Source organism: Alosa sapidissima, chromosome 19 (assembly GCF_018492685.1).
Source record: "Alosa sapidissima isolate fAloSap1 chromosome 19, fAloSap1.pri, whole genome shotgun sequence".
Lineage (NCBI taxonomy): Eukaryota > Metazoa > Chordata > Actinopteri > Clupeiformes > Clupeidae > Alosa > Alosa sapidissima.
In genome coordinates, this window is record NC_055975.1 from 4,257,986 (window position 1) to 4,283,807 (window position 25,822).

General features: G+C 44.8%; 1 protein-coding gene across 4 annotated transcripts in view; it reads left to right on the forward strand.

Moving 5' to 3' along the window:
• prox1a (prospero homeobox 1a) overlaps positions 1-19,338 on the forward strand; it is a 38,971-nt gene extending 19,633 nt beyond the window's left edge. For 3 of the 4 annotated variants that reach the window (XM_042073475.1, XM_042073477.1, XM_042073476.1), the window contains exon 5: positions 13,762-19,338. In XM_042073475.1, the coding sequence (XP_041929409.1) occupies positions 13,762-13,947 (186 nt within the window). In that variant the 3' untranslated portion in view covers positions 13,948-19,338. Of the gene's footprint in view, positions 1-921; positions 1,067-13,761 lie in introns of those variants that run through there. The other variant, XM_042073478.1, reaches the window with a different exon arrangement.
• Positions 19,339-25,822: the final 6,484 nt, after the last annotated feature.

A 25,822-nucleotide genomic window follows, 5' to 3' on the forward strand; every position in this document is an offset into this window, starting at 1 on the left:
TCTCTCTCTTTCTCTCCCTCTCTTTCTCTCACTCTCTTTCTCTCTCTCTCTTTCTCTCTCTCTCTTTCCCCCGCCTTTCTTTTCCCTCTTTCTCTCCTTCATCTCTGTTGTCTCGCTATCCCCGCCTGGCGCGACCTACCCCAAAGGCCTTCATTATTAATTGTCCTTCTGAGACACGGGGAAAAAAGTTCAAAGTCTACATGGATGCTGCTCACTGCTGCCGCCGCCTCCATCCATTGTGTGACATTCATCTGCCTTTACCCTTGTCTGGTCCTGTATAGTGTCACCCCCCCCCCCCCCCCCCCCTCCACCACACACACACACACACACACACACACACACACACACACACACTCTACTGCTTTGCCCAGGAGAAGGGGGTTATCAATAAGAGAGGGGTGGGGTGTGGTGGGGGAGTGAGGCTGCCATTACTGTTGCCACGGGGGGTCCCGGCCTCTGAGTAGATGCTCTACTCCCCTGCAGAGGATTGCCTTTCCATATTTTATCAACCAGCAAGCACACTTCACAATCCCCCCACTCTCTCTTTCTTTACACTCTGTCACTCTCTCTTTCACTTCCCTTCTTTTCTTCCTCTCCCTCTGTCTCTTTATCTCTCCCCCTTTCTCTCTCTCTCTCTCTCTGTGATTGTCCTGGAGTGGGCTGCCTAGGTGAGGTGTGCATCTTAGATGTGGGGTCATGTTACAGCAGCAGGCTCTTCATTGAGACCTCTCTCTGAACCTCACCCTGCCCTCTGCCTCTCTCCTTCTCTCTCTCTCTCTTTCTCTCTCTCTCTCTCTCTCTCTCTCTCTCTCTCTCTTTCTCTCTAGCCATCAGGGCCGGGCCTCACTGGCCTGAGCATGACCATCTCAGTTTCCTCTCCTCTCCTGCGTGTCTTTTTTGATGCACCTCTCCTATTGACAGGTGCAGCACAATGGCTAAACGCCACTGCATTGTGGCACGCTGAAGGGCTGCTCATTCATGTGCTACAGCTGGATATCGCTGAGGCCCTATTTTTAATAAAGGGAGGCCTTCTTCGCCTGTCATGCAATCAGTGGTTTTATTGTAGTGCCACTTAGAGCCAAATGGATATGTTTGTATGCTGATTAAAGGATATTAACAAATAAATAGTAACAAATACATCTGGAACCATTTCAGGCAGGAACTCTTGTCAGGGGCCAGACAGGGACTTTTCAAATCCATGCAGACCATTTAGTACATAAGTATAAACAAAAAGGGTTCTTCCTTAAAGTTCACTGGAGAACCATTAATATTTTTTGAGGCTGAACTGTAACACTTTTAGCCATCAGGTTTGTTCTTTGTTTCAGCTGATCGCCTGAAATTTGTCATACATCAGAGGGCCTACGTATAAAGCGCTCCCTTGTCATTGACTTTAATTGAAGTCACAAGTCTTGAAGCTCCCTGACGTGGGCATGACTTGGTACCCGTCTTTGGGCATCTGCAGCAGGCGGGCGGCGGGGGCCTGGGCACAGCTGCCATGGGCAGCCCTCACAATACCCGGCCTGTGGCAGGCCTCTGTCACCCTCACATGATGCTAAGGACTCAATGAAGTCAGCTGACACTGGCTATTGTCTCAGAAACAGGGCGGACAATTAAGCCGTCCCCCCTGCATTGCCGTAATCGACTGATTGTATCCCATACACTAGGCGTTTTAAACAAGCCTGACATGGGGAAGGAAGTTCTTTAGTCAACATACAGTACATGCGCACGCACACACACACACACGCGCGCACACACACACATACACACACACACACACACACACAGAAAGAGAGACAAGGGCATGTTGGGTCTAACAAGTACTCAAATGCTAAATACAAACCCACAGCTTCACGGCTTAACACAAACATTAGAATGCATAAACATTTTCATTGCTTGGTGTTAAATTGTCTTGTGTGGCTCCTGGCTTCTGATACACAGACTGTTAGCCTGACAGACCGAGGGGTGACCTGCCTGAAAACGGTATATTTTACAGTCAGAGTCTCTTGCTCCAGCGCCGTGCCAAGCTGATGGATGGCAGAGAGTAATGCGTTTCCTGCTGCTATCCTGGAGCGCTCCTGCCCCCCTCCCTCCCCAAAACCACCCCCCTGCCCCCGTTAATGTCACGCTCCGCGAGTTCTTGTCAAAGAGAAATGTCCCGGCCCCGAACGTAATGGGGGCCAATGAAAACAAACTCCTGTCATATCAGCCCCGGTTATTGGCGCTCCTCACTTCACAGCCCGCTCAATTTATTAGACATTAGAGACGCCTGCTCACCTCGGCGCGAGTGTGCCAGAGTGACACCGGCGCTGTACGCGAGTGCCTCTGAACACCCTGGCCCTTCTCAACAAACCATTTGCACCTCAAGGATGAGCTTATCCAAGAAGCATCATTGCCCCATTAAACACTTATACAGAGAGTGATCTGTAAGCAAAAGTATGAACAATAATAGGGTTAAAAACGGTCCAAACCTAAGACCTTTACTCAGTTAAAACAGCAGATGTATTTGCTCCCTCAGAGTCACTATAACCTACGACTGTTGCATAGCCTGCCCCTGTAGTCAAGGTGAGAGAATGGATCACAGTTTGGCTTTGCCAGTGGTTAGATAGGGGTCTATGATATTTGTGTAGCACCGTAATCATGAGGAATTGCAGAGTTGGAGGGAGTAAATCAGCTACTGCCTTATCTACCAGTTGCCAAGTACCCAGAGTAAACATTCTAATCTAAAGAAAGGTTCTTTACTGAAAGACAGGAAATGGTAAATTAATAAAATTTCAGCAAAACACATTATCCAGGCAAAATAGATTATCTGTATCAGAATTGTGCGTACCACAAGGCTATTGAAAATAATTTACGCTCCAAACCGCTGCAAAATTGACTGTATCGGAACACGTTTGACATGAGAGACACAAAAAGTAGGGGAAAGGTAAGCACTTTGATCCAACTCCTGGGAACCTGGCGTAATTTGGTCCCGGGAGGTCACCAGGTCCCCGTGTCCCCTCCGACGAGGCGACTGAACTTCCTCCTCCCGTTGGTTAATCATCTGTAGAAGCGCAGCTGGACGTTTCAGTGGCACCACTGTCTCACAGTAGCTTAGTGGCCTTTTCCTGTAAGAAGCCTGCGTAATCACTCTCCAAGGCTTTCCAGTTTGTCGCGGGGGATTAGCCACTCTCGATTAATTGCATAAATATTTATTCTTAAATTCAAGGAGAACGGTTTAGGAGAGAGAGCAATAGAAGACTCTGCTGTTACAGTGTACTATGGACATGTATCAGGGCTTGAGCTTTTTTTCTTTTCTACGTTTTTTTTTTTTCAAGGGAAGGCCAGAGTGCTTGTGGGCAACAGATGAAGGCGTACACTTTGATCTGATGAAAGATCGGGGCCCATGCTTATAAATGTTTAATTAGGTGTTGAGAAATCGGTTTATTTATTTTTTTTGTGAGCGTGTGTTTGGTTTTCATCTGTATCGCCTGGCATTTGCTTTGACGTGAGTCTCCCATTTATAGTTGGTCTTAGTCATTCAGAACCTGCCCAATGTGGGTACAAAAACATCTATATTACGGCAGGAGGAAGTGGGGGGTTGTCACACACACACAGACCTAATCACTTGTGAGTAGATCTGTTTGTGTTTGTGAGTGTGTGTGGGTGTGTGTCCACTTTCAGGCAATGCCTTTTCTTCCAGGCAAAATGACTTATTAATGGGGACTAAGTTGCACAGAGGGGCTCTTAGCCCCCAGCCTTCTGTAGCAGCCAAAATCAGCCTGCTTTTATTTTATTAAAATGCCCCCCAACCCCCCACCCCCAACAAACACATAGACGCACACACACACACACACACACACACATACACACACACACACGTAAACATATCTAAAGGTGGAGCCTTTGTTGTTGATTGTGTGCTCTTTTGTTGTTGCCAGTTCTTATTTCACCCCAGCTTATTTTCTGACCCACTGAGCTTGTGTTGTGCAGAGTGAGAGAGGTGGAGACTGGGTGTGTGGCCGTGTTGAGAGAGTGCATATTCCCTACCACACACAACACAAGCCACTAATTATCATTCATTATCATATACTTCTGACCATTAACAATGTATTAACTAATGCATTGTATAACTAATGCATTAGTAATACATACCAGTTAGCAATCTAGCCAGTTCTTACATGTACTGCTTTGTGTTATTCATTCTTGATCAAGAACAATGACCTTCTCTGGTCCATTGGGCAGTCAGCCAAATTATGGTCAGCTAAAATTTATGTGGGATTTCTTTTTTATTTTTTGCATAGTAAGTGAGTTTTTGTTTTTTTCTTCTTTTTTTGAACCTGACTAGTGGATTTCTGAATATTTTTTATTTCTTTTCCTTTTTGTTTTGCCAAGTGAACAATTAATCGCCTTTAAAGGATGTGCAATGCAGCTGTCTAGATGCTGGACTGTTGTTCCAGTTAAAAATGAACTTGACTCAATCTCACCCCCACTCCCCAACCCCACCCCAAACACCCACACCCCAAGGAAAGTCACATGCCTTGAGCCCTTAAGTGTGACACCGTGCTGCTGAATGTCCACTTCCTTTAATTGCCTCTTAGGTTAAAGTGGTCCCTGCCACGGCCTGGGCATTTTTTTCTTGTCAAGAAGGGACCTGCGCTCAATCATAGACAGAGCTGTTAATAGCCCCCCAGCAAGCTGAGCCTGCCGAGCGAGGGAGACAGGAGAACATCCCAAACACTAACCACAGCCATTAAACAAAAAAAAAAAAGATTACTCCTTACCAGACTGCATCATGTTGGTTTCAGTCACAACGTTGATTTTCAAAGTTTCAAAACGGTTTGTCTGAGAAGCGTGTCCCACTGTGGCTAAGAAAGAGGGTAAAAAAACAGCATATAAACATTTGATACAGTGGCAAAGAAAAGAAGACAGAAACATTGAAGAGTGTAAAAACGGGACTGCTGTTATTGCTCCCAGTCCGCCAAGACAAGGGAAGTCCTTCTCTATTCTCTGGAGTTCAGCAGAGGGGGGGCGTGGGGGACATTTTGGCCAAGGCTCCCATTTAAAGTGTCCCATGTCACCTTGTGTGCAGTCTGGTCTGTGACACCAATGGTGATTATGTCATTATTTTGCTCCAGGGGGCTTTGACACATCTGTAGCCCCCACGCACACACACACGCCTTCCCAGGCCCTGGCATCGCTCCCACCCTCTCTATGCGCCCTCCTCCTCCTCCCTCATTCCATCCTTCCCTCCCTCTTTTCTCTCTCTCTCTCTCTCTCTCTCTCTCTCTCTCTTCCCTTCATTAGTTTCACTGCCAGCCCCCTTCTTTCTCTAGACAAGAAAGACCCAACTCCAAGCTGCGCCCTTCCTTCTGCCCACTTCTCTCAGTCCTTCAGGCCATTCTGTGCCCCCCCTCACCCCCCACACACACCACCCCACCCCACCCGCCACCTCCCTCCCTGTTCTCCAGATGTCCCTCTTTCCCCCACACCCACACACCCCTTTTTTCCATGTCTTTGGAAAAAGGAGCAGACGAAAAAAGGAGAAAAAAACTTGCCTCAATTGCAATCTGAGACAAATGACTTCATAACCTTTAACCTGGCCAAGAGTGACCCCAGTCTCACCACCCCCTCCAGCCCTCCAAGGCCAGAAGGAAGTTCTATTCTCCACTCTCGCATATACATTCAGCTGCATCATCTGTTCAATACCCACCCCCCCAACAAAAAAATAACCAAATAGGCAACTGGTCTTGCTTTACAACAACTACACAACTATATCAAAGTCAAAGTCAAAGTCAGCTTTATTGTCAATTTCTTCACATGTTCCAGACATACAAAGAGATCGAAATTACGTTTCTCACTATCCCACGGTGAAGACAAGACATATTTTACCAATTTAGGTCCACAGACAAACATAACATTCAAGTAAACAAAAAAGTAAGTAAATAAGTGGGCACATATAATAATGAAAAAATAAGAGCAGCAAAATTTGGTTGAAATTGTGCATAGACAGTCAATAAAATACTAGTGCAAAGTCAGGCCAATAAAAGGCTTGGGTAGTTCTGTTTGACCTAAGTAAGAAAGAAAGTGGCATAGTGGTGCAAGTTATGTAAGAGCAGCAGAAGTGTTGTGTTTTCAGGACAACAACACCAAGTCCACCATATCCAACAATATGTAGAGAAATGATCTTAAAATAGCATGATACTAACATAATTATGTACTGACATAATTTAGAGGCAAACGTGAATAAGAAAAATCCAAAGTTAGAAAAAGAAAGGAATACCAGATTGGGGGGGAATGAGAAGTAAGCAAAATAAGAAGACTGATCTTTTGTGGCATAGATGGGACAACCCTCCCCCCTCCAAAGTCTGCGTTGAGAAAGCAGCATATGGTGCTGGCCGAAAGTTTTCTTAAGTGTGAAAAATAGTTTGGACAAGGACAGCCAGTGCAGTGCGTAATCAGTGTCCGGCCATGTTTACCCAGCCTTCCAGCAGGAGCTCGCGGGCCCATTCAAGGCTGCGCTGCTCGGTCACTTGCACACGCAGACGCCGACACCGGCTTGCATCACATCCCTGCAGCACTTTGAAAGCGTCTTTATCAGGGCCGGGAAACCTGCAATCTGTTACACGCTAACTGTGGCACTGGAGCCAGCAGGGTTTATCAGACGGGGAAGAGGTTTCGTCTGGTATAGACTATCGATCACCAGGAGGACGAGTGCTCGCTGGCCACTCCGTGCTGTTTCATGTTCAACGGGACATTGTTCTTTTGAAGTTCGAGGCTCAAGTCCACAACAGAGCGCTTGCGGGGGCTTATTTTTCTCAAGCCATGACAGGAGGGAGAAAAACACACACTCACACACAAACATACTCTTATCCTTTTAAACCGTGGCCTTGAGACGTATTTGCTCACTGTCAATCCATTATCTCTTACGGAAAAAAACACAAGTGAAAAAAGGGAAAGAAAAGCCCTCCCTGCTGCCCCTTCTCATGAACCTGCAGTACCTGGGTTCACTTGCATACATTCACACATACAAAGAACATATTATTTTAGCTCTTAGCACAAACCCCACTATATGTGCAAATTTGACTATATTTCTATAATGGCAGAGACAGCTGTTATAGACCCATCAGAAAGCACAGAGGATAATAGGCACACGCAGCCCAAAGAGTGTATGAGTTATAGGCCATATTGCTGTCAGTTGGGAATAGGGCTGCCTCTCTGATTTATTGCATGGCATGGCCTTGCATCAACAGGGGAAAGTTGATACAGCATGCAAACTAAGAGACAGGCCTACTATTATTAAAAACTATCTGCCAACACCATGAAAAGGGAGCCTTGAGTTGTTTTGGAAGTCACATCCCTCTGTCCCTCTCTCTCACACTTTCTTTTCCCCCTCTCCCTCTCTTTTTTTACTGTCTCTCCCTCGTTCTCTTTGTACCCACACCATACCAGGTCACCTCCCAACTGGACATGCATGTACCAAAAACATGAGTAGTGTGATTGTTATTATTGCTTCAGTTAACACATGATTAATATTATACCTTATAAAAAGCTTATACATTTCATACACAAGATTTGGTGCAGGCACAGTAAATAAAACAGTCCTAATCAACATCAGGCATTTTCATGTTTGATTCAAAGTTCAAATATTGGGTAAATAACACTCAAACTAACCAAATGCAAACTAACCAAAATCCACTGAATCAACCTTCAGATTATGGGGCAAGCTGCAAGCTGGCCAAGGCATATGCCTACCTATCTGTGCTCAGCTGCTTTTCCTGAACAAATAAAAACAGTCTCTGAGCACATTGTCTTTGGTGAGAAAGACATCCAGTCCCCTGGATTCCAGTAAAAAAGGGGGGGTGGGCAGTGGCTTGTAATGATTAACTGAATAAGGAAATGAAACCCTCTCCACGCAACACAAGCACTGAGGAAAAGGGGAGATGGAGATGGACAGCACAGATTCAAATGAGCACCAGGGAAGGCTCCCCATGGTGGCTCTTTTGTGCTGGAGCGATTTACTAGATCATGTCTTCATCTGTGCAGCTTGTCTCTCACGTACACACACACACACACACACACACACACACAGCCCAGTCCCCCTAGCCCACCTTCCCTTGGCTAGTCTCCCTCCTCCCTGTGTCTCTCCCTCCCCACCCCACCATACCCCACCCCACCCCTCCCCACCCCACCCCTCTCTCAGTCCTTGGATTGTGTGGCAGTTATCAGGAGGTAAGTCTCTCCTCGATCAATATTTACCCAACAAACAGCGGGGATTGGGCGAGTTTGTTTAGAGGGACGAGTGTGCACACACACAAGGGTGAATGAATGCTGGGTGAAGCACTGGGGGGATGTTTCGCCCCAGCTCCTGCTGCGCACCCTTTCTCTCCCTCCCTCCCTCCTCCCTCTCCACCTCTCATCTTGTGTTTGTCAGTGGATAGGCCATGTAATGTCCTTCCTTCTTTCATGGAGGCCTTCTCTTCACACACCCCCCACCCCTCTCTCTCTCTCTCCATCCTGCTCTCTCTCCCTCAACCCTATCATCCTTGGCAACCACCAAACACGGGGCACAACAATGCCAGTGCACTGATCACAGAGGGGGGAAACACAAAGGCAAGCAGGCAAGCAGACAGGCAGGCAAGCAGGCAGGCAAGCAGGCAGGCAGGCTCAGAGGCACAGATCTCACCGACGGCTCGTTAATAAAGGGGATCTCTTTTATGGCCAAAATCGGCGAGATAAGACGCCGCCAGAAACTGTGAGGAGCCTGCAAGCCGAGGGAAGAAGGGAAGAGAAGGGAAGAGAAGAGAAGAGAAGAGAAGAGAAGAGAAGAGAAGAGAAGAGAAGAGATGCTGAAACCTTACAGCACAAGGCCCATCCATTGGCAGCCCTGCGTGGCATTCTGCTGTCCTTTCTACATCTTGAGTCGATTTGGCCAAGCCAGTACATTTCAGTTGAGGAGGGGGCTCTGCTGAAGTCAATCAACTAACAGATACTGATAGGAAGTGATTTGAGAGTGATTTTTTTATGTTGAAGTGACGCTGGTCTCTCCAAAGGCAAAGAAAATACAAATATTTGGTGAGATGTCAGTAAAAAGGGGAAAAAATACAACAGGCATCCCCTACAATGTCAAGCCAAGACAATGTGTGTTAATTCCCTCTCAGATCGCTCACAGTGGGTCTGTAAACTGCCACTTTGTAAACTGTAAACTGCCATGTTTTGTCTCAATTTTTTTTACCCCTTCTCTTTTTTCCTGTTCACTTTGACAGAATCATGAGTAGTTAAAAGGGCTATATGAGATATTTATTTGGAGTTTGTGTGTGTGAGGGAGTCAGGCTTTGTGTGTGCGTGTGTGTGTGTGTGTGTGTGTGTGTGTGTGAGAGAGAGAGAGAGAGAGGGAGAGAGAGAGAGAGATGCGATTGAGCGGTGTTCAGTGTGCAGCAGAGAGGGCCACGGCGGATTAGCCTTCACAATGCCCTGCAACAAAAGCACAACAGCTGATCCGTGTGATGCGGGGAGGAGGTGACAAAACAGTTAAAGCACGCTGCCGCTCCTGCCTATGGGCAAAGCAGTCAGCAGAGGCAGACAAAAGGGTTTGTGACAAGAATAACTCTCCCTCTCTCTTTTCTCTCTCTCTCCCTCTCTTTCTTTCTCTTCCTTCCTCTCTCACTCTGTCCCTCTATCCCTCCCTCTCTGTCTTTCTCTCCCACTCTCTCTCTGTCCCTCTCCCCCCACCCTCCAAGGCAAGCAGTCAAGAGGATCCAAAATACCAATACCCTTTTCTCCTTGACATTGTCTTCTCCTTACAGTCAGCATTTCGCTGCCCTTTCATAGTAAAAAAAAAGGAAGGAAGAAAGACACGGGGGAGGAGAGATTCCTCGACGGAATATTCTTAGCAGCACGGAAGCCACTTGCATTTCTTTACCTTACCTCTCGGCCTAAGAAAAGATTGGTGTGTGACTACGTAATTTATAGTCACTGCACCATAATGTATGCCCTGAAGAGTTAAAAGAGGAAAATAGTGAGACAGAAAGAGAGAGAGAGAGAGAGAGAGAGAGAGAGAGAGAGAGTTGGAAGGTAGATCAGTAAATATCTGACTTGGTTTTGTAAGCGATGCGCTCTTAAGCCGTGTTTGAGCAGAGGCTCCAGTGGACGGCTCATAGAGCACACCTGCATGGCGAAGCAGTGTGCGTGCCAGGGAGGGAGAGGGAGCGAGTGCGTGGGGCCTCCCGAGAGCCCCAAGGCTTAAGAAGGGCACCTTTCTGAGCCATGTCAAAATCGCTCGCCTGTTTCAGAACACTGGTTTGGAGCAGCGGTGAAGGAGGGGGCGCTTCAACAACAACACACCAGCAAAAAAAAAAGGGGGAAGGAAAGAAAAAGAGGTGTGTGTGTGGAGGGGAGGAAGGGTGTGTGTGGGGGGGTCGTCAGTAGGGGGTGCGGATGGGTGTTGGGGAGGTGGGATATCTATAACCTTTGTAATACCCCCCCCACCCTCACACACACACACACCCACTCCCCTTCACGACTCCCCACCCCACCCCACCCCACCCCCCTCCCCTTCCATTCCATGTGACATTCATTCATCAGCCAAGTGCGCTTGGCAAGGCTTCGCCTACGAGCTGCGTTCCAGTGACCACTAACCTTGGTATGTCCTGACACTCATGATGAGTATCTGCAGGACACAGAAGGCAAGCAGCCTGCTATGTCAGGCTTTTATTGTGTACCGCCGAGGCTGGGGACAGTCAGCATAATCAAACAAATGACCCCTGAAGGCTGTACCCCTCGGGGAGAGAGAGAGAAAGAGGGAGAGAGGGAGAGGGAGAGAGGGAGAAGGAGAAGGAGACAGACTCGAGCCAAAAGGACTTGGGCAGGGCTTTTTTTTTGTCTGTCTTTCTTTTTTTTCTCTCTCTTGCAGTACAGTACGTGATCTTGCCCCAGGAGAAAGGAGAGAAAATACTGTAGCGGGCCATAGAGGAATGTTGCAAAAAAAAAACAAAAGAAAAAAAAAGAAAAGCTCAATTTGTTACATGGACAGGATTTTTGTTTATTTGAAAGGGAAGGGCTGGTGCTCAAGGGCCATTTGTTGTTGTCCTGCCATACCTGTGCAGCTGCGTCCACTGTCACCTTTACACAGACCCATCACACCCATTACAAAACTCCATTATGTGTTACGTATACGCAACCAATTTAGCAATTCCACTAAATGCTAAATAAATCATTCTGCACCTCCACGCTGTACTTTTAGCCTGAGAACTCCGCCAAGACATAAACATCCACAAGCATCCAGTGCCCCCTGGTTCAGTGACAGGGTCGGCGGATCCATGTGATGACAGTATATTTAACACGGAGTGGAAAATGAGGGTGTCTGCGCGGGATGGCTGGAGTGGCATGGCTGGCATGCTTTTGCCCTGGCCCTTCGCCCCTCCAGCTCACCTGGCACGCAACGTTGCGGGTGGCCAGTCAGTGCGTGATTGATGGCCGCGGGGGGCACAGCTCAACTTTAAGGGTGGCCCGTGTGAGGTGTGCGAGAGAGGAGCCCTCATTGTCGAACTTTAACCTTGCAAAACTCAGACTTTTTTTTGTTTTAAATGTCCCCTCTGCTAAATAGATTGATGTGCTGACATGGCAGGAGTTCTGAGTTGTATGCGAGTGCTTTATGGAGATAGTTTGGGCAACTGCTTTATGGGGGCATGTCTGCAGAGACACGACCTCTCCTTCACAATTTGTTTTATATTTATTTATGTTTTTTTTTTGTTTGTTTGTTTCCGATGCACCAATTCAACCGTTATACTTTTACACTCCCTTCTCTATTGTGAGAATAAGGTGCGTGTGTATGTATGTGAATGTGTTTTTTAGTGTGTGTGTGTGTGTTTGTGTGCACTCATGCAATACAAGGGCGCGCGCACACACACACACACACACACACACACAGAGCACAGCACAGAATCCTGCCCAAGGATGAATGTGTGTGTTTGTGTGAGTGTATGTGTTAGTGTGTGTGTATGTGTCTGTGAGTGGGTGTGTGAGTGTGTGTGTGTGTCTGGGAAGTGTCTTGTCTTGCTCAAGGGGAGGTGGCAGGGTTCTTAGCGAGGCTAATCATCCCCATAGTGTCGAGGAGCAGGGCTGTCAAGGCTACTAAAGAGATCAGAGGATGGTTTCCAGTGCGCCCGTGGACTTGGCCCTGCCGAGCCCACTGAGTCACGGCACACACACACACACACACACACACACACACACACACACGGCCTCGCCAGGGCGGGCGGGCAGCACGGAGGAGGAGGAGTAGAGAGAGAGAAAGAGGGAGGGAGAGAGATGTCAGAGTCCCACTGTGAGACTGCCGCTAGCAGAGGAGAGGCACATGGTCTCACTTTCCTTCCTTCTGTCTACCTCCTTCTGCCTCCCCCCTTCCTTATCTCTCTCTCTCTCTCCCTCCCTCATCGTCTCGTTCCCTGCCTTTCACTGTTTCCCAATTCCTCTCCCTCCTCTTTCTCTCCTTCTGTCTCTCGTTCTGTTCTGCCCAATCCCTTTCTCTCTCTCTCTCTCTCTTTGCCACCTTTCTCTCCCTCTTCCTTTCTCTCTGCCACCTGATGCGTGTAGGAAGAGGAACAGTTTGTGTGCATCATGGGGAGCAGAGTAGGCACTGCTGGTGTGGCCGGAGAGGAAGTAGGGAGGGGTGGGGCTCGGACGAGTCTCTGAACAGCAGGCCATAACTGCTCACACTGGGCAGAGCAATGGGCCTGAGTTCAGCTGTCCATTCCTTACTGGGGTTAAATTAGTCTTACTCCTCCCATTTACATGGTTTAATAGTTGTACACTTCACTGACCATTACTATACTATACTTATGCTATACCATATGACTATTCCTATACTATCTATCCATGCTATATATCTGTCTATTTATCTATCTATCTATCTATCTATCCATTTACTTCACTATCATAAACTTGACCAGTGCAGTCCACAGTAGGCTTAAGTGTTGTGTTGTTCTCCCTGTACTGGCACATTGTTCAGTAGAGGAAGTGACTCACCTTGACTCAGAGGAGGAGACAATAAGAGTTGCTGGCCGTGGGATAGATTTGGTCACCCATATGCGTTCTAGATCTGCAGCAGCATCTTCTGCTGCCTGACGTGACATGTGATGTGACGTACAAGCCCTGTCCTGTGAAAACACAGAGGAGGAGAAAGGAAGAGTGATTTCATGAGAAAGATCAACACTGAGGTGTCAAGAAAAGAGAAGTCAAGATGTTTGATTGTGTGGCTTGTAAGGAAGCCGTTCAAGAATTGGGAACTTGTTGGCTAATGTTTAACCACGTAACATGATATGCTGATTCGCACAGTGATTGCAATGGGATTCTCAAATTCCGTTAAAACGTTGAAATTGTCAGTTGTTTGTTTATGAGAGTGTATGTGATTGTGTGTAACCTAACATCCCGAAAATATTGGCAGTATGTCAAAGATTTCATTTTCTGTTTTTAATTTTCTACATTTATTTTAGTTTGTTTACTTTTATTTTTGACTAGCCTACTGTCTATATAATATACGTTGATGTCATTGTGCTTCTATCAACTTCAGATCTGATTGGCAGGTTGTTACAGACCTGTGGGAAGCTGAGGGCTCTGAGAGTGAGAGAAAGAGAGAAAGGGGGGGGAGAGAGAGTGAAAGAGAGAGAGTGTCTGGTCCCTTTGTCTTACAGGAGCTTTGCTGCAGCCTTGGTTTTTGTTAATCAGAGACTTGGGATTGCAATCCAATCCGTTTATTAATGTCATTGTCTCCTTGTGTATCAGCAGGTTCCGGAGCGGTTCCTGGAAGTGGCACAGATCACGTTACGGGAGTTTTTCAATGCCATTGTGGCAGGCAAAGACGTTGATCCTTCCTGGAAGAAGGCCATATACAAGGTCATCTGCAAGCTGGACAGTGAGGTCCCGGAGATTTTCAAATCGCCCAACTGTCTACAGGAGCTTCTGCACGAGTAATGACACAAAAAAAAATCACATTTCCCCTCCTGCTCCCTCACACCACACCACATAATACCAACGGCTAACGCCCTCCAACACCTCTTGTTGTTATGAAGTACGAAGTAGCATCACTATTTTGCCCCCCCCCCCCCCCCCCCTCCTTCACACTGGCTACCCTTTTGGACGATTTAGCTGTTCATATACATATTTTCATGTACATATTTTTTTCTTTCTTTCTTTCTTCCTCTGTGCTTCTTATTCTTCTTCTTTGGAAAGAAAACTCTGGTTGTTATATTTTTTTGACTGTTTCTACTTGATTCCTTTCCCTCTCATGTTTCATGCGATGCTCTTTAAGTTTCTGGGCATTATTATTCCACACTCTGGTGACTCATAGAACTGAAACTAAAAACTTTCCCGAAAACTTTCAGCCTTACTAGAGACCCTAAGGCCTGAACGGCCACCCCAAAAGGCTTTGGTTTCACCTGTGGGATGTGTGATGTGTGTGTGTGTGTGTGTGTGTGAGGGTTTTATTGCAGAAATACAACTTTACATTTGTAGCTTGTATAGATGTAATTATTATTTATGATTAATATAATTATTCCTATTGATGTTATCAATGCTTGCTACAAATTGACACGTGGTTCTCCTGTTTCTCATGGCAATGCTACATTTTAAAAAATAATAATAATAAATTATTCTTTGCACAAAAAAATAGAGGGGTATAAATTTTCTACCACCAAACAAAAACCAAACAAACAAAAAAAAATCAAAGCAAAACATATATCTGACATGTTTTTGAAGGGACTGTGATAACCGCTTTCTCCATTTGGCCTTTTCTTTCTCGCCGTTGGCACGGGTCCAGTGTTCTTGTGTATTGTGTCCACTTTGATAGCGTAGGCACCAGGGGAGGCAGGCCCCGCTCAGCGGCAGCCTCCTTGACAGCGCAGCCTCTCCTGTAACCAAGCAACATGGCCATTTCACACTGGGCCAGGCCGGCTTTTGCACAAAAAAAGATGGATGCTTTCCCACAGAGAGAGACCATTCTTGCCCATTCTAAAAGCACACTGTCGCAGTCAGCCGTACGCGTGCTCACACAAGCACACACACACATATATACACGTATACACACACACACACACACACACACACACACACACACACACACACACACACACACACACACACACACACACACACACACACACACACACACACACACACACACACACACACTCACAAGTCCAATGAGGGCCCTCGATCCCCCAAAACAAGGGGTTTGTTGTTGTTGTCGCTCTTCCCACCTGCTGGTAGGGAAACACCTCTATTAATGGACTGAATTCTGTTTTATTGGTCTGAATGGTGGTATAGACACCTTTTAACTGAAGAAAAAATGTGTAATCTCCTCGACTAAAATATTATTATTATTATTATTATTATTATTATTATCATTATTATTCCTTTAATGATTTAGCGCAAATTTTATTTGAGGTCTAGAGCCCTTTTGTGATTGTTCTTTCACAGTGATTTCTTTTTCTTTACTGTTTTGTATTCATACTCTTCATAATCTAAAGATTTCATTTTTCTTTTATAATAAGCTATGAAAGTGTACCGTTTATTACTGCTGAAACAATTTGAATTTAAAACAAAGCAACAAAACAAATTGCAAAGAAGGGTGTGTGTGTGTTAGAGAGAGAGAGAAGGTAACACATTTCTACATGAGGAGATTGAGTACTTGAACACAGATGGCCATAGTTCAGTCCTCACAATGTCATTTTGAAGACAGCAGAATTCAGTCCTTATGTCTTCATCTCTGTATATTTCCCTCACATTTGTCTTTTTTAAATGTAGAAGCTTCAACAGTGACTTGTCTAAATGTCGTGGCAAACAGTCACCTTTTTTCTTCCCTAATTTGTCTCGCTTACAGAAGTAAGGTTGGCTTTTTTGGAGGGCAAGGACTGGACATGTGATCTCTCTCTTTCACATCCCCCCTCCCTCACTTGCTCTCTCTCTCACACACACACAAACACACGTGCGCACACACACACCCACACACGCTGTCTAAAGTAGCAGTGCTGTTTGCATTTGTAAAATACAGCTGATGAATTGAAATGCAGGACCTGCAATTATTGTCAGCACAATGCCTTAAAAAACCTGCTGACTTGTAGATTAATGGGCACAAAGCAGGGTGAGGTCCCGTCATTATGCTCCAAGCACTGGCAGGATCTGCAGGCACTGGACAATGCAGACAATGGTAGGAACAAAGTGCCAACGTTTTCACTATGCATTGTATTAAAAAAAGAGAAGTGATGTTAGACCACACGTTAGAGAAAGAAAAAGAAACAGACAGGCACAGGTCTTCTCAACTTAACAGCCCTCCCACCCCTTATTGTTGTTGACAGTCAACTGCTTTTGTGATGCTAGCTTTCAACAATATACGGGAAACACTTCTAAATAATCATCATGAGCTTGAACACTTGTATTAAAACTGATTATACCTCTTGCGCAAATATGTAATCAGAAAACTGTACCTGTGTTAGTACGTTTTAGTCCCTTCCTTTTATTGTAATGCTCAGTGACACTGTTGACCTAGAGATGGTCAAAGCAGCATCCATTTTAGATATTGAAATCGGCACAGAGGATTAGTTTGGAGACACTGGGCAGTGGAAAGAGCTAAGAAAATCCACTATGTTTTAAAAGCAGTCATGTCATTCATAACTTTGCACCAGACTAAGTGTGGAAACCACTCAAATAATACTCTAATACTCAATACTCAAATACTCAGTCTGTAGTGTCAGTTTGAGCTGCCTCAAATGATCATTTAATGTGTGTGTGTGTGTGTGTGTGTGTGTGTGTGTGTGTGTTTGAAGGGGAGATATCTAACAAGCTGTCTGTGCCTCGAATCATAAACACCAGCAAATTGTTTTAAGGAGATAGCACAAAATTAAGTCAGATCATTTCAGCATACACTCCCAGTGATCTCAGCTCTTCATTAAGTGCTGTCCTCTTTGACAAAAAGGCTTCATTCTCTTCATTGGAACTACATTGCAACTGCAACATCAGAGTGTCATTGCATTTCCAAATGGTGACAGCTATGCATTAACTGTGAGGTTTTTATTTTTTACTTTTGTTCATGTCATTCAGTATCACAGTGGTGGAGAATTAAGTCTTTTAAAAACACAAAAGGCATTTTTAGAACAAATTTTTGTGTGCTGAAATTTTCCTTGAACTCTCAAGGTTGAAATTTGCAGTAGGATCTGATATTTAATACAGGATAATTTTCACATATTATGAAAGGTAGCACAGAAGCAATATTGTGTGTTTGTACTGTATGTATGTGTGTGTGTGTGTGTGTGTGTGTGTGTGTGTGAGTGAGAGAGAGAGAGAGAGAGAGAGAGAGAAAGAGAGATACTGCAGTGTATCTGTATACAAGAGAAAAACAACTCATCCCTTTCATAGATGACATATTTTATACCCTTTATTTGGTATCTCTCACTGTTGTACAGTTTAGATTTGATTTGAAATTGCATTGTGTTGAATCAACAGAATATAAGTATGTGATGTTGAATAGAACTATGTTGTCACCATTCCTGTAGTCTCTTCTTGAGAGTATTAGGACATAGAAGGTTAGAATTCAACTTGGCAATTCAGCCATTTTTCCTGAAGAGCTCAGTAGCAATTGCCTGATTCAAATCTGTCCTTTAACCAAACAGAGATGGTGGAGCACCAGAGGTGTCAAGATTGTATTCTTTTAAAAAGTCCAACTTCACACTTCATCACTGCTTGTGATTTGAAGGTCCTGCAACCACTCTCTGGCCCCCTGTGACTTTGTATTTCTGGGAGGAAATATTGTGTCTGTTTGCTTTGTTCCAGTTTGGGTTGTGGGTTGGATTGGTGTGCTGTGTGTGAGTCCAGGGCATCTCATGTGTTTTAGTTTTACATTGAAAGGCGCAGCTGGAGCTGAGCTCTTCATTCCATACATCCCCTTGTGATGTTTCTTCTTTGATTTGAGAGGGGGAGGCCAACTTTCTTGAATAATCTTGAATATTTCTGTGTTGTATGTTATTATTTTTTGATTGAAGTGTTACCCTGTGTACTGCACCCATAATTTTATGGAGGCTTCCACAAAAGATATCCACACTAAACTATAGACGCTAATTTCAAGCAAATGATTTTGATGTAAACATTTCACTGTGACACAGTCAGGATTGAACTACTTTCAGCTCACTGATATTTACCATTTCCAGGGTGGAATTGCTATTCTGTTTAGATGGAAGAATTACATTGTAGTCACATTGTCACAAAGTAAACTCCCATGGGTTTAAGCTTTCAACCTGTGAACAAGTGTACACCCAGCTGGAGGAGTGTCTGTTTTGTTGAAGAGGTGTAACAGTGATCAGGTTATTATCTCGTTGACTGTTTTGGCAAACTCCAGCAGAAGTGACTGATATGTTCCATAACAAAGGGACAGCTAGAAAATACTGGTATGGGGGAAAAAATGTGTACATTATTTTTTTTCGTTCTTTCTTTTGAGGGCAGGTTTAAGGGATGGGGTGGGGGGAAGGGTGATCACATGTATATGGATACGTGTTTCTCAATTTTTCCACTCTTTGTAAATGTTTGAGCTATATTCCTACAGGGTCCTGTGTCCCTTAGAGCGTTTTTAAACTTAATTCACCCTGGTTGGGATGTGTGTAAATAGAACCCAAGAGTGAAAAACTACTGCCTTTCTTCTCCCATTAGCAATATGATGTAAATAGCATTGTTACGCTTTTTTTGTATTAAAAGAATTGTTTGATTCTAGTAAAAGTAATTCCAGCTGACGTTTCATGACACAGTATCTTTGATGCATATATAAGAAGAATTAAAAAATACATGAATTATTTGACCTGTACACATACATAGGTAACAAGTTGCATTGTGGATTTTTGTTGTCAATTCGTCTTGCAGAATTTTCATAATTTATTGGTTTAATTTATCCTAATTTATTTGGTGAAGATGTACAATTTTGTTCTTTCAAGGACATACTGTAATATTATTTGGTAGAATCAAACACTACGATGCTCTACTCAGTAGAGGAGAGAAAAAAACAAAGCACTGGAAATGCGAGTAGCCAATGGAATACCATGACCTGCTGTTCAAGAGGAAACTTGACATCTGTGGAAAAAAAGGAGTATGTAAAAAAAAAAAAAGTTTTCTTCTGTTTTGTTTGGAAGGTAAAAAAAAATAGTTTCTTTTGTGTGTTTGCCTTTTTTTTTTCTTTTTTCAAGTTCTTCAATCAAATCTTTACCTTTGCTTTGTACCACCTACACAATACAGTAGTTGAATTGCCTGGTGTGCCTTCCATCTTCTATGAACTGAATGTATGTGCAGTACATATGCAAGCTTGTGCAAAATAAAAACAAAGTCCAATCTGTTGGTCCTCAGAAATCTGTTACAAAACTACACTATTTTAAACAGTTGGTCTCGCTCACATTCAAACATGGTATTCTCATACATTCAGACACAGAGACAGTCACAGAAACACACACACACACACACACACACACACACACACACACACACACACAGACACACACAAACACACCTACACCTAATTAGGTTATTTACTGATTTAAATATGAATGTGTTATGGAGTGTTGGAACAGCCCTCTTCACAATAAGCCAGTGGAATTGACAGAAGCCTGCAAAGCTTGGCAGCACACAAATCATCATATACTTATGTGACAGTTTGTCAGTGACATTGTTAGTGCCTTCGACATGGCATAAAAAGGGTTTTAAAACATATTCATATTCACACACACACAAACACTGATCCTTCCACATTCACGCACTCATGAATAGATAAACACACACACGCACCCTTATTATTTGGTCAGATTCACAAAGAAAGGCCTCAGATATGAAAAGGTGAGCAGGGAGTGTGTGTGTGTGTGTGGGGGGGGGGGGGGGGGGGGGGGGGGGCATTAGGATAGGGCAGGCTGAGGAGCAGTGAGGGGCCTTTGTGACGGTGGGGCCGCGGTGGGATTGGCCAGGCGGCACTGTAATTTATAGTCTGATACAAAGAGCCACTTTAGCGCGGCGGGCAGGCACTCGCTCAGCGGCAGCGGCGACTACAGTAGTGCAGCAGCAGCACTAGCAGTGATAGTGTTGCCGAACAGGAGGTGAGGTCACTCGGCCCCGTAATGACGGGGGCAAACCCCCCCACCCCCACCCGTGTCCACCTACAACCCTTCCAAACGTCCCCCCAACCAACCCCCTTCTGTTTGATTTCATCACCGGCCGGCTTTTCAGAAACCACATCTTAACAGCACAACAATAAAACAGCTGTGTTTGTGTTGGCTCGGTCATTGTTGAATTTTTTTTTTAAACCATCATCATCTCCATCCTCTCTCTCTTACCCTCTCCCTTTCTCTCTCTTTCTCTTTCTCTCTCTCTCTCTCTCTCTCTCTCTCTCTTTCTCTCCTGCCACCCCCCCCCATCCACCCACACACCACCCCACCCTCCCCCAAAGAGATATTATTGCTTTGTTTGCTCTAGTTTAAAGAAAAGGGGAAAAAAAATCACCTTTTAAACATATTTACTCTGAGGAAGAAGGAAATGAATAAAGACATGGTGTCTGGACATGCACAGAAAAACAGAAGGAATAAAGCTAACTGAATTATTTACTACTTGAGATACTTTCTATTTCTATTAGCATTTCTATTTCTATTTAGCCTGTTTATCTTCCTCACATGTTGATGTGGTTTAACCAGAGGGGTGGCATTTTATATTAGCGCTATCACACACACTACCCCTGCAGAGCAGCCCTGAAATCTCCCTCAGAATTCCTGTGTCAGATCAAAGAGTTCAGTCTTAATTGCGCTTTAAAAAATGAAAATAACTGTGCCATGCGTGACCTTGTCTTTGTGTGAGAAGACAATGACCCCCATCATTTCTTCTGGCAGTGGAGACGACTGCAGATGCTGGTGCATCTGTTTGAAACAGACATAATCACTGCGGAGGCAGAGGGCAATGAACACATAGCCTGCACATTTAAAGGCAAAAAAGAAGGAAACACACACACACACACACACACACACACACACACACACACACACACACACACACACACACACACACACACCTCACTTTCAATATCGAGGGGGAAAAAGCAAACCAAAGAGCTCTCTCTCTTTTAGTTTTAGGTAATTTGTTTGTGTGTTCAGCACCACCCATGCATGCTGAGCAGCCTTCTATCGCTAGCTGGGTCTTTAAAAAGAAGGAAGGAGAGGAGGAGAAGAAGGGAAAGGGGTGTGTGTGGGGGGAGAAACACACTCCTGGTGCCACCTGAATCCCACAGCCCTGGACAGACAGCTCCTTGCGGTTGGGCTGAAGCAGCATCTTTGCATTACACCAGCAGTCTGCTTCATAATCAAATACCATCTGTCCCTGCAGCTGAACCTGTTTTTAACATCTGTGCTTTCTGGTCTTAACAAAGCTTTAAAAACCAATTCACAACTTTCACAGCTCACTGACTAGATGTGTATATTTACTACCTTTAATACATCTTTCTGCTACTTTTATGGGCCCCTGTTCTGCCTCAACTGGGGAGGGGGAGGGGGAGGGGGAGGGTGGGGGGGGGGGGGTGCTGGTGGGATGATATTGCCTTGCTCAAGTACCAATTGTCCTGCCATGAGTAGCCAAGTGTAGAGAGGCGCTACGAACTCAGGCACAGAGGAGAGAGAAAACGAGAGAGAGAGAGAACGAGAGAGAAAGAAAAAGAGAGACAGCCAGAGAGGCAATGGCAGGGTAAAGGACCGAGAAGGAAGAGAGACAGCATGATGTAAAGAGGTAAAGAGATAGAGATGAAGGAAATAGAAGGGGAGGGAGAGAGAGAGAGAGAACTGGGGAAAAGCATGACCACAAGTAGAACAGCTCTGCTACCTTTCTCTTTTTTATTTCATTTTTCTCCTCCATTGCCAGTGCCATCCTCCTGCCACTGAGAAGCCCCGAAGTTGATCATGCACAAAGCCCTATTACACCAAATGACACTGCCTGCAGAATGGCAACCAGGGGGAGAATCAGCAACATGGCCGCTACGCCACTGAAGTGTGGCTCTGAGCAAATGGTGGAGTTAAAAAGGTCCCTGGGAGGACACACACACACACACACACACACACACACACACACACACACACTGCTGTCGCCTCACACATGCTGAGGAATTTCCAAGTGTGTTCTCCCTGAACTTCAGACCAATTTGACACCAGATGTTAGTCGGTATGCTTGCACAGACACCAGAAACATGATGTTAGATTTTTAATTTGGCAAAGACCGATAGAGCTTAGGGTTAGGAGAGAAGGCTGGTTTGCATATAAACAGTTTTTGCAGAGTACCTCAGAGGCATTCCTAAGTATGTTTAGTTTTCTTTCAATAAGACTTATACTTGACATCACAGTCAAATATATAAGACAAAAAATATAGATTTTGTATTCAAATGTATAGCTTAAAATGTATGGGGCATTACTTCCAGTCTCTTCATAGTGTAATACATTTAACTACTGGGACTATAAATAATAGAAATACAGAATACAAAAGACAGCTGAGTTTGGTTAGTGCAAAGTACACCCAGTGGCTGAGGGAGTTTTGTTGTTTATCATAGTCACCTCATGGTTTTAAATAGCTGCCCAACTGATAGAAACAAAAGCTACTGTGTATTAAATGACTTAGTGACACCTAGTGGTTGTAATGTGAGTCTTGTTCCGGGCACATTGCAAGCCCCAACTTTAACCACAATGGGCAATCGACGTGTGTTTGTGTGTGTGTGTGTGTGTTTGTGTTAGGAGGTGTGAGGTGTGTGCGGGTGGGTGGGTAGATGGGGGGGGGGGGTGTTTGAGGGTTGCAGTAAGATTGGGCTGGGAGGCTAGCAAACCACCAGCTTGTAATTAATTAATTAACTGCAGCCTAAGATCATTAAAAACGGCCAACGGAGGCTTTCAAGTCCACAAGGGTTTTCAGTTTGTCAACAGACCTTAGAGAGACGCACAGAATTTGTGTGTGTGTGAGAGGTAGAGATAGATAGAGAGAGAGAGAGAGAGAGAGAGAGAGAGAAAGAGAGATAGAGATAGAGAGAGGGGGGAGGAAAAAAGTCAGGGAAAATAGCCACCAGCTCTTTCCTTTCAACTCGCTTCTATAGCCCTTCCAAGTCCTTTAAAATTTGCATTGCAGAGTAGCACGGTAGGGCTGTCTTGTATCGCACCTACTCATATTTAATCATTGGTCTCTGTGTGGTTTCTCCTCTCCGGGCTCTGATGTTGATGTCTGTGTACTGTGTGAAGAGCGTGTGTGCATGCCCAGGAAGAGGCTAAACACACACAGTATGGAGTCCTTTTTGTCCCCTCCAGCCCCTTGGCCTCTAAGTTGGAAATAGCAGGGAACGTGCGAGCAGCAGTCCAGCCTATGTTTGTTTCACGTTCAAAGTGCTGTTTGTTCAGTGGCAAAAGGCCTTGGATTCACAGTCAAGTCCTTTGTCCTGGGGACTTGTTCACTGAAACATACTCTCAATGAAAACATAGTTTTAAACTCCTCAAGAGTTTGTATTATTCTGTATTCAACACAGGCAAGGAACAAATCCACAATAGCACAAAAGAAGAATAGCCCAAATGTGGACAAACAAATGATTACTAAATATGCAGTTTGCGCCCTGGGTGAATCTCTGGAGGTGAAAAAGAGGTTTGGAGTGAGTTTTGACATGCAAACCCCACTGAAACAATATGATGTAATGCATGAAATGCTTTTGAAATGTCATAGACAAGGCTTTCTCAGAGTACTTCTGAATGTTCTTAGAAGGTACTGGCGACAGCTTCAACTTTCATCCAAGACTCATACAACTTTAATTTTGCTCTCATTACCAGATCTCTCAACACTATAGAACACTGAAGCAGACCACTGCTGTGCTCGATGACTTGAGCGGTGCTCCAGGAATCCAATCTCATTTGGAGATTCTTCTCAGAGCCTTGAGTAGGCCTCTGAGGGGAAGGAGACAAGTACATGGCAGTAGCAAATGGCAAGAGGATCAAGTGAGGAGTGGAGATGGAAAGAGTGCCCATCCAACAATCCTTTCAATTACCATCTTTAGCATTAAGTTACGGCTCCTCGTGTAAAACAAGATCCAAGCAAGGACTATTGAACAAGACAAGCTGTGGCGTGTCTGGTGGTGGTGGTGGGAGGGGGATGGGGGGGGGGGGTTGCTTGCAGTGCTCAACAGTGAAATCCCTGTGACTTCACCGATTGATTGATTTGTCCTGATTTGTCCACACCCTTTTTGGAGAGAGTGGTAGGGTAAGGCCTCAGGAGGTTTATTTTTGTCATCAAGAAAAATCAATTTCAGCTCCCTTAAAATAATACAGTCTTGGGGTTCACAAACAGACTCTTTTAAAAAAAAATGTTTTATCTTCCCGGAAAAGAATTGGAAGCAAAGAGGATCAGCCAGAGAATGCAGGAGATTTATAATCTACCGAGCTCACATGTCAACCATTGTTCTGTAATTCCAAATAAATTGAGGCTTTACATATTTAAGATTAAACAGTTGAAGAGTACTCTGGTAGGAAAATGTTATTAGAGAGTTATGATATATTCAGCTTAAGTCTGCTATGAGGGTAAGTGACCCTTATTACCCGGCTGCCCAGGTAGGGTGGCGTATCACAAGTGAAACATGGGCACTTGTGCCCAGATATTTGGCTTTAGTGCACACATCTACCTCAGGATTGTCCTGGTATCCAGCGAAAATGGGACTGCATACAAGGCATGAACCATGAAGAAACAAAGAACATGGACAATTTTAGTGAGATTTGAGAAACTTGACCCCAAAAATGACCCCAATTGACATTATACAACCAAATGGTCAAGTATTGCTATAGCAACTCAGTCTAATTGTCTATTTCTCAAGTCTTAAAGCAATGCATAGCACACGTGAAACATAAACACACATTTCTGTGCCTGAGAAACTTTAAGCATTGTATTTTGATGGTTATTGATGGAGGGTATTGGGAAATCTACCCTACCTGGGTAGACACTGAGAGGGTGGGGGGTGGAGAGGGCGTGGGTGCCAGTGAATGAGATGGCAGATACTAATCCATGTCCTACAGGCTCTCTCAGAGCCCACTCAGGCCATGCCAGTGACTTTGACAATCTCCTTCAGGATTTTCAATGCCTCAATCAAATATATCTGAAATCTTCTTAGTTCCAGGGCTAAAAAGATTAATTTCTTTTTAACCTTCCAGGATATTACATACAATACCTTACAGTGGGAAGGATTACGGCTGCCGGACCTACTTTCTTCTTAGTGTATTATATCTGGAGATGAATTTGCTTCCACTATGTACAACCAAAGAGTGGAATTTGAGGCCAAGGCAGCAGCTTCCTGTTTTATGAGGCTTACAACAACAGCGGTATCTATTACTTATCATGACAGCATACCATTCGTGATGTGAGAAGATTCTTTATCATTCACAGCACCACTAGGAGATAATGATGAAATAATTAATGCCATTCATCAAGGCAAGTCTTGGCATGCACTTTCCTTGCATTTCCCAAAACTTTAACGTCCAGACTCTGCAACTACAACTACAATTTCCCATTTCAGATGTTCAACTATTTCGCAACTACCAGAGTCAAATTCACAGCAGATTTACACAGGGACCCAGCGCTTGACCAGGGGGAGTTTGTAGCTTCGCAGCCTGTTGAGTGACGCTGGGCACAGCCACGGCTCGCCGCCTCCATTCTCTACATTAAGTGTGAAGGGAGCGAGACGCTGGGTGCGTAAGCCACAAGACAAGAGGCATGACGGCCCCGACAGCTGTGTGGGGCTACGCCGCCTAGTCTCGCCTCGCCTGGGCTCTCTAAGCCACTCCTG